Source organism: Cicer arietinum, chromosome 1, assembly GCF_000331145.2.
Source record: "Cicer arietinum cultivar CDC Frontier isolate Library 1 chromosome 1, Cicar.CDCFrontier_v2.0, whole genome shotgun sequence".
In the NCBI taxonomy this organism is placed as follows: Eukaryota; Viridiplantae; Streptophyta; class Magnoliopsida; order Fabales; family Fabaceae; genus Cicer; species Cicer arietinum.
In genome coordinates this window covers 3,823,999-3,833,760 of record NC_021160.2, presented here as the reverse complement: position 1 = coordinate 3,833,760, position 9,762 = coordinate 3,823,999, and the positions used below count along the sequence as shown (strand labels likewise).

Genomic DNA, 9,762 nt, shown 5'->3' with positions numbered 1-9,762 from the left:
AAACTTCATTTGATTGAAATTTTGGATGATCAACCAACCACTACAAAAAATTATAACATAGTATCATTTTTTTATTGATAAAGAAAAAAAAAGTGATTATTCTGATTTTAAAGCAATAGAGCTTAGATGAATACTTTTCTGAGAAATTGATGAGTTTGGTGAATTAGTTTCCAGTCGCTTCGTTGAGTAGCAGACTCTGTTTTAGCATAAGTGAAGCCAGTGAAAACAGGCAAATCTACAAATATAATGTTACTCACCTACAAAGAAAAATCATTATAAACACCATTAAATAAATATATAACTTGATAAGGCAAAAAAACTGGATTTAAAACTCCCACCTTTGTCCATGAATGTGGCCTCACGATCAGATTAGGCAAGCTTCCATTGTATTCTTCCTTTTTAAACTCAAGTGGACCTGCAATATCTCAAGTTTCAATTCTTTTGCCTAACTATCTTGTTGCTTGCAATGTAGAACAGAGTACACCTAAACCTAGTTCTTATATACTCTCTCTAGTTATTTTTGCTTACACATATATTATCACTAGTTTTCAATGTAAATCTTCACCAATGATGAGGAGTAAATGGGAAGGAGGTTGATAGAAAGAGAAATGTAAAAAGTAAATAAAAATAGATGTGATAATTAGCCTATGAACAATCTTGTGAAAATATATCAAGAATTTCCCTTTACTTTTAGAAAATGTCTCTATTATCATTTCATGGTTTCAACTTCAATTATAAAACTTTCAAATTATTATCAATATGTTTCTTGTATTTCAAATATTTTATCTAAGTAGAGCATAAACTTCAAATACTTATTGTAAGACTACAGAAAAGTCATGAACAATTAGAAAGAAAGAAAAAGTTGCAATTAGTTACCTATTTCAAAGACAAGGCCAGACAAGGCAGAGCAACCAGGTCCACCAGTTAGCCAAAGCATAACTGGATCTTCCTTTGGATTCTTCTCTGACTCAATGAAGTAGTAAAACACTTCCACATCCTCTCTTTCACCCACTCCTACATACCTAATCAACAAGTATATATATGAAATTATTTAATTAATAATTGTTCCATATTTTGTGATATTTCAAAACTCTCAACGCTAAGTCCCATATCGTTAAGTGAAAAATGTAAACCACTTCACCTATCTATATAAAAGCCTCTACATATCTGTTGTATTGTTTTGCAACCTAAGATTTTCCCGTCATACCGATTTTTTTTATAAATAGAAACTAACTGACCCGGTTTCAAGCACAAAAGGAAGGGGTCCTTGGAATCCAGGAAGAAACTTTACTACGGAGCCACATGTTGCAAGTTGGAAGGAAATATGTGATAATAAAATAAAAACCCAGAAAAGAACACTCCCATGAACGAAATTTTGAGTACCATAACTTGAAATAAACTTAGCCATTTAGTTTTAATGCCACTATCTTTTGGGTCTAAGAATTTCCTCTGTTTTTAACAGAAGACTCTAGTTCTTTGATGTTGTCGTAGTTTTGTCTTATCAACAAATAAACTAGTAGTACTAGTTAATATATGAAAAGTTGGAAACGCAACGTTGATTAGTCTATCGATAGTGTTAATGACAAAAAGTAAATTAACCAAAAAACAAATGCTGATACATACTTATTATTTTGTTATACAGTGTAATTTGTAAAAAGGTATATTATACTAGTAAGCTGCTATATATATCAATGTCATAATCGTCGAAGTGAAATGAAGGTTACTATTGCGTGACAAAGTGTGTGATTCGTGTTCTTTTTAAAGTCTAATTTTTTTTATTTTGTTTTAAAATAAACAATAAATTTTATTATAATTAATTCACACAACTGTTATATCTAGATTTAAATTTATTCGTTTAGTTCAGATTTAAGAATCAAATCTTAATTTAAATGTGGTGAGAAATAGTGAAGGCAATTGGCTAATTATTCAACCAATTGATAACCACTAAATATGGAGCACGACATCTTGAAAAAATAGGTTTGATAAAATAAATGACAATGATGTTTGTTGTTTCTTATTTCATTGCTTAAATTCTTATTCCGCTTTTTGAGTGTGTTACATGGAAAGTGTAAAAATATTATTAAAAAATAGTAGAAAAAGATTAGGGAAATAGGAGTAATGAGAAGAAAAAAAAAGAAAAAAAAAGTTATAGGCAACTTATTTTTATTTTTATATATATAGAAGGGAGTTAATATATGAACTTTTTTTTGTAACCACAAAGAGTAGATTTGGAGAAAAAAATAGACTACATTAAATATGTGTATCTTCTTTATTAATGTTATAGATTATATAGATGATGTTTGTTACAAATGTTACTACTTTGTATTGATTTTTGATAGGATATTTTATATTTTATTTCAAGAGTGTTAAAGAACTAATTCCTACATTGTTAATTGAGACAACTTTTTTCATCATTTTCTCTTCTAGTTCTCCATGTATATTCTTATTTTCTTTCTCCATAGATACAAGATAACAAAGAAATAATTTCTCATAGTTCGGTTACTTAAATTTTCTTTCGGAAGAGTTGTTGAATCTTAGTGTATTTTTGTCTTAGACAAAAAAATCCTTCATGTGCAGCTTCATACACCTTAAGACCTATCTTTATTTCATGATTTTTTTTTTCGACTCTATTTTTATTTCATGATTATTCTCTTATAATGTGGTTATGTTATAAGTTTATGGTTTTGTGATTAATAATTGTTGGTAACCTAGTTCGCGATACTTAATCAGTGAGATGTTCATAGAGTGAGTTGGTGTGGACAACAATTTTCCATTTAATTTTTTTTTGTTATATAATTCCCCTTTTTCAAAATAATCGAAATATTTGATAAAAAGGTTAAAACAAATGTATAAATAAAATATCATAAATGATATTTCTATTAAATTGCCCTTTTCAAGCATCGGTGATTTGGTGTATTTGTCGTTACAATAAAAACTAAATAACCATTAATTTACTAGTACCTGTCTATAAAAAAAATTATATAATTGAAAAAATATAATTAATATTATTTTGAATATTAAAAGTATCAATTATTTTAAGATAATTTATTTTACAAATAAATCAATTATTATAAGATAATAAGAATATTAATTGTATTTTTTAATTTATACCGTTTAATTAATACCACATGTTTTACTCACAATTTAAAATAAATAAATTCTATGTTGTAAAAATTGACAACAGGATTCATGTGGTGGATCCACTGATTAAACCGGTCAAAATCAGTATAGCCGTTGAATTGGAATGCAGTTGGATTTAATGACCTGAGACCAAGTCAATGTTTTTTTCTTTTAAAAAGATGTGCAAAACGATGTTGTTTTGAGTTAAAAGGAAAATTAAAGATCTGAAATATAAACAAGGATAAAAGGAGATGAACATGATACTGGAGATTGAAGAACTTGAAAAGGAGAAGAACGAATTTGGAACCCTAGATAGATCCATATCCATTGTCTCTTATATTCACTTCTCTTCCCTTCAATGAACATCAACAAAGGTACTAACATATCATCCATCAAGAAGATCTTACGCTGATGATAATGAGAATTGAACTCACTTCGTTAAATATTACCACAATTTTTTATAAATGATAAAATGATTTGATTGAATATTGCTAAATTTGTATATCTACTTTAAAGAACATATTTTTATTCTAATTAAACACAACGAGACTTATTTTACTCAAAAATAATAAAAATTTGAATTTAATTTTTATATATTATCAATATAAAATATTTTTACATAGTTATCATAAATATTAGATTATTAAATATATTTTATTTTTAATATAATTATTTATAAAATAACTTATATATGATTATATTTGTCAATAACAAACCAATAATATAAGCTCAGCCATCATAAAGGCCGGACTGCATATTCCTCTGCCGCATTTGTTTGTGGTTGATGCAATAACTATTGCAAAATATAATTAAGACATTTTTTATGATACAAATACAAATTTATCTTGTTAATCATTCTAAATATATTATTAACTATTAAAATATAAATTATTAAATATTTATTTAATATATATTTTATTAACTATTAAAATATTAGATATTAATTATTTATTAAAATATATATATATTTTTGGATAACACAATTGAATATATTAAGAGACATAATTTGGTACAGGTACAACTCGTCAATCTTTATTTTCTCATGTAATTTTGGGTTAATCGCTACAGTAATTTGATGTTCAAATGTTCACCTCAAAAGGGACGTATATACTTTTAAAGAATTGTGTTAGTGACACATATTTGATATATATTTTTAATATATTTTATTTGATTGATTAAAATTTATATAAATTTTATTAAAAAATGTATACTTAAATTAATTATTATTTTTTTATTTTATATTAAAAAATATGTATTAAAAAATATATTATTAATATTATTCGATTTAAAAAAAGTTACTTTAAATATACAAGTGGAGGCTTAAGGGTGTTCCTACACAAAAGGTTTATATTTTAGGGCACCGATTTTTTTTACATAAAAATTATATTCACTCAATTTTTCATATAAAATAGAGTTTAATTCATATTTAATTGAATAATTAATGTCACAAAAAGCTTTTATCTGAATGTTAAACATAAAAAAAAATAAAAATAAATTGTTATTTCTTTACTAAAGAAATAAATGATTTTTTGAAGAATAATTATTTAGACTTTTGTATCGACTGTAAAGATAAATATTTTATTTATAATTTACGACTTAAATCTTATTTTTTTTGGATGATTGTGATTCTAGCAAGGCTTAAATCTTATTTTTTTGGATGATTGTGATTCTAATAAGGAGTAAATAATCAAGATTTAAATTGATTTTATTTTTATAATAAATTAAATCACAACGATCAACAAGTTAAATATAACAGATAAGATTAGACTTTTACAACTTGATTCAAATTCAATTTTTCACCAATATGCATTTTTATATTTAATATTGATAAATATATTCACATTTAAAATTTTACACGTCTGGAATAAAATCACTAAATAACCGATAAAAACTCTAAAAATAGAAAAAATTTGGGTCACTGCATTTCATCTTAGGGAGTAGGACAATTTGTAAACAATTGTTATATTTGATAATTATAAGAATATCATTATTTTTTAGATTAATCATTGTTTTTGTTTCCTTATTTTAACTAATTTAGAAAATGAATTTCATAGTTTAAAATTCGATGATTTTGATTTTATTTTAATTTATATATATATAAAACAAATTTTAAATAATTTGACATATAATAGGATGATGTGAATGATTAAGATTTATAAAATTATTATAAATTTACTTTAAAAATATTATTTTTAATGTTTAAAATAAATTATTTTATAATTTAATTAATACAGATAAATAATTAAACATGTCATATTTTAAAATAAATAGACAAATTATGTAAATTAATAAAAATAGAGGACCAAAATGCAATTAATTATAATTTTGTTGAATAAACACAAAAACCCAATTTTGAATGCAGTGACCTAACACAGATCAAGTACAAGGATGATTTCACTATCGTTTCTCGATTACCCACCTCAAGTTTTGAGGTAAATTTTGTTAATTTCAATGAATTTGTAATCATTCTTAATGAGATTGAGATTTGGGTATCGTTGGTGCAAGTAAACACAATATACTTTTGTTGTTATCGTTGATGGCAATCATGAGGTTGAAATTGAATCATTATCTATTGGGAAAGGCTTTAGCTTCCCATTTCTGCGCTAAACATTTTCAGTGTATTGTTTTGAATCTTCATTCTGTTTCATGTTCTTATTCAACCACTAATTTTGAGGCTCAAAACAAGGGTAAATCCAACACTGAGAATTTCAAAGACAGTTTTGGGAAAGTGGGTTTTGGGTTTTCTGCAAGTGTCAATGATGATGTTGAAGAAGAAGAAAACGGAAGTAGTGATGATGATGATGAGAGTCTTGAGTTTATTAGTTCTTCCAATTGCAATAACAATAAACATAGAGAAAATATTGCAAGATTTGAAATTGATGAGAGTGAATTTAGACACCCATTGGTTAGAGAGGTTTGTAGATTAATTACACTTAGGTCAACTTGGAACCCTAAATTTGAAGGTAATTTGAGGCATTTATTAAGGAGTCTCAAACCTCCACTTGTTTGCGCTGTTTTGCGCTCTCAAGTCGATGAAAGGATTGCTTTGAGTTTTTTTTACTGGGCGGATCGGCAATGGCGCTATAGACACGACACTATTGTGTATTATACAATGTTAGATATCCTTAGCAAGACTAAATTGTGTCAAGGTGCGAGGCGGATTCTTCGGCTTATGACTCGCAGAGGAATTGAATGTACGCCTGAGGCTTTTGGTTACGTGATGGTGTCTTATAGCCGTGCAGGAAAGTTGAGGAATGCATTGCAGCTTTTGACCTTAATGCAGAAAGCTGGAGTTGAACCTGATTTATCTATATGTAACACTGTGATTTATGTTTTGGTGAAAGGGGATAAATTGGAAAAGGCACTGAGATTCTTGGAACGAATGCAGGTGGCTGGAATCAAACCCAATATTGTCACTTATAACTGCTTGATTAAGGGTTACTGTGATTTACATCGGATTTATGATGCTATGGAGCTTATCGCAGAAATGCCATCTAAGGGATGTCCTCCTGATAAAGTTAGTTATTATACTGTGATGGCTTTCCTGTGTAAGGACAGAAAAATTGAAGAAGTGAAGCGTTTAATGGAGAATATGTATCGGAATAGTAATTTAATACCGGATCAAGTTACATATAATACACTAATCCACGCACTTTCGAAGCATGGACATGCAGATGAGGCTCTTGCTTTCCTAAGGGAAGCAGAAGACAAGGGTTTCCACATTGATAAGGTTGGGTACAGTGCAGTAGTTGACTCGTTCTGTAAAAATAAGAGGATAGATGACGCAAAGAGTTTAGTAATCGATATGTATTCAAGAGGCTGTAATCCTGACGTAGTGACATATACTGCTATTATCGATGCATTTTGTCGTGTTGGGAAGATAGACGAAGCGAAAAAGATGCTGCAGCAGATGTGCAAACATGGGTGTAAGCCAAATACTGTATCATATACAGCTTTGTTGAATGGCCTGTGTCACAATGGAAAATCATTAGAGGCAAGGGAGATGATATTTATAAGCGAGGAGCATTGGTGGACCCCAAATGCAATCACTTATAGTGCCGTGATGCACGGGCTCCGTAGGGAGGGGAAATTGTCCGAGGCCTGTGATTTGAGTAGGGAAATGATCGAAAAAGGTTTTCTCCCAAACCCAGTTGAAATTAATCTGCTAATACAGTCGCTTTGTCAAAATCGGAATGTTATAGGAGCTAAAAAATACTTAGAAGAATGTCTGCATAAGGGCTGTGCAATCAATGTTGTAAACTTTACTACTGTCATTCACGGTTTCTGTCAGATCGGTGACTTAGATGCAGCTCTATCGGTGTTAGATGACATGTATTTAAGCAATAAACATCCTGATGCCATCACATATACAGCATTGTTTGATGCATTGGGGAAAAGGGGTAGGTTGGATGAGGCTACTGAGTTAATCGTAAAGATGCTCGGCAAGGGTTTGGTTCCTACTCCTGTAACATACAGGGCAGTCATCCACCGATTCTGTCAATGGCAAAGAGTAGACGATATGATGAAATTATTAGAAAAAATGCTTGTTAGGCAGCCATTTAGAACAGTATACAATCAAGTTATCGAGAAACTTTGTAATTTCGGAAACCTCGAGGAAGCTGAGAAACTACTTGGGAAGGTTTTGAGAACAGCATCAAAACTTGATGCTAAGACATGCCATGTTCTGATGGAAAACTATTTGAATAAAGGGATTGCTATATCAGCCTATAAAGTGGCTTGTCAAATGTTTAGAAGAAATTTGATTCCTGATTTAAAGTTGTGTGAGAAAGTGACTAAGAAACTGGTGTTAGATGGTAAGTTGGTGGAGGCTGATAACCTTATGTTAAGATTTGTTGAGCGTGGATTACAAAAAAATGAGATGCATTTATGAAGTTGATAATGGCAATGAATCTATTTTCAATTCTATTCATCATTTTCATATGCTGCTATTCCATCTTGTTGTTTTCAATATGTTAAAGCTTTTTTTTTCTTCTATTGAGAACAATTATTTTTGTTTTGAGAATGTAAATTTCCTTCACATAATCATGTGGATATTCTTTTCTCCCTAATCATTTTATATTTAGTTACTTGACAAAAAATCAGATCATATTTTTGTTATTTTTAATTATGGAAGATTATTGATCCGAAATGGACAGTGAAGGAAGGCAGGAGACTATGTTGGTTGGGTCTTGGCTGGAGTCAATGAGATATCAGGCTAACCAATTAACCTGTGTGCAACCAGATCATAATTATTTCAATAGCAGAAGTTTATTTTATAGTCTAAAAGGACGTTTGATAACTCAATAAGCTTTCTTACAACTTATCAAAGAGATATGATTGGTAAATAAGTTTTTTCTCACCATTTATTGTGAATGGAGTTTTACTCATTTTCTTTAATTTCTTGTTAAAATAATTTATTTATTTTTTCTTCATCCTCTAATTTATTATTATAATAAAGTTAAATTCATTTTTTTATATCAAAGTATAAACCGTAAGTGAATTACATTGTTAAATTACATTTTTTTATGTCAAATTTATGTTTGTATTATAATAAAAAAAAAGATGATGTAAAAAAATAAATAAATTACATGATTCTGATTTTTATTTAATAATTTTATTGTATTTTTTTTTTTTTTGGGTTTCTACTGTATAAAAGACTTATTCTTCTTTTTAGGTAAAAAAGGCTCATACTTTATTTTACGTCAAAAAAGGCTTATTCTTGGATGTAATCTTTTTAGAGTTACATTTTTTTCATGATTTCTAGCGTGTATTATAAAATAAAGTACTACTAAGTATTAATTAGATGCACATTTTTTAAACGAGATGCATTGAGTAAAAAAAAAAGAGAGAAGAATATGCACATTATAATAATTATTATTTTGACGAAACTAATAAAATACCTGTGTTTTTGTATGAGTACCACGTTGTTATTATATTTTTCACTCATGTAATAGTTAAAGAAAATTAATTATAAAAAATTAATCTACTCTTATGTTATAGATAAAAATATTTAGTTTATTAGAGTTAATAATGATCAAATAAAATTGAAATTGATAATGAATTGTAGTTTTTTTTTTTTTTTTTGCATTTTTAAATAAACACATTTGATTAATGGTACATTAAATATTGCAATTACGTATCAATTTTCACATTTTTTAATATTTATTAATGACAAATATTTGTCTCGTATTTTTTTAATAATTATTTGTGATAAATATTTATCTCGTGTTTTTTAAATATAAAGGTCAAATATTTATCTTGTGAGTTTTATTTATTTATTAATAAATATTTATTCCTTGTTTTTACATGCATCAGTTACAATTATTATTGCATGTTTTTTTTTTAATATTTATCAATGATAAATATTTGTATTATATTTTTAATGTATGAGTAACACATATTTATCTCGTATATTTTTATATTTATCACTGATAAATTTTTGTCTCGTGGTATTTTTTATGCATCAATTATTAAAATTTATCCCACTTTTTTTTTTTTTTTTTTTTTTTTTTTTTTTTTTAAATATTTAGCAATGATAAACATTTTGTATATATCTCATATATTTTGTTTTGGTCTATAAATGATAAAAAAACTCGAACGCAACTGCGAGGTTTTGAGTTTGAATCTGATACATGATATTCA

At 27.6% G+C, this 9,762-nt stretch overlaps 3 protein-coding genes across 3 annotated transcripts in view; 2 read left to right on the top strand and 1 right to left on the bottom strand.

Moving 5' to 3' along the window:
• Positions 1-1,017, top strand: part of LOC140920556 (uncharacterized) — a 1,443-nt gene extending 426 nt beyond the window's left edge. The window contains exons 2-3 of the mRNA XM_073369054.1: positions 311-429; positions 888-1,017. Of these exons, the coding sequence (XP_073225155.1) occupies positions 311-429; positions 888-980 (212 nt within the window). The 3' untranslated portion in view covers positions 981-1,017. The remainder of the gene's footprint in view (positions 1-310; positions 430-887) is intronic.
• Positions 1-1,523, bottom strand: part of LOC101491066 (putative serine carboxypeptidase-like 52) — a 4,789-nt gene extending 3,266 nt beyond the window's left edge. Inside the window, exon 1 of the mRNA XM_073370666.1 lies at positions 1,239-1,523. Within this exon, the coding sequence (XP_073226767.1) occupies positions 1,239-1,408 (170 nt within the window). The 5' untranslated portion in view covers positions 1,409-1,523. The remainder of the gene's footprint in view (positions 1-1,238) is intronic.
• Positions 1,524-3,335: 1,812 nt separating this feature from the next.
• LOC101500138 (uncharacterized) lies at positions 3,336-8,182 on the top strand. The gene is made up of 2 exons (XM_004485919.4): positions 3,336-3,494; positions 5,483-8,182. The coding sequence occupies exon 2, from the start codon at positions 5,657-5,659 to the stop codon at positions 8,009-8,011; it is 2,355 nt and encodes a 784-aa protein (XP_004485976.1). The 5' UTR covers positions 3,336-3,494; positions 5,483-5,656; the 3' UTR covers positions 8,012-8,182.
• The last annotated feature ends 1,580 nt before the right edge of the window (positions 8,183-9,762 follow it).

Bases quoted from the DNA above. Each gene is read 5' to 3' on its own strand.
- LOC101500138 (XM_004485919.4), top strand. From the start codon at position 5,657: ATGGCAATCATGAGGTTGAAATTGAATCATTATCTATTGGGAAAGGCT.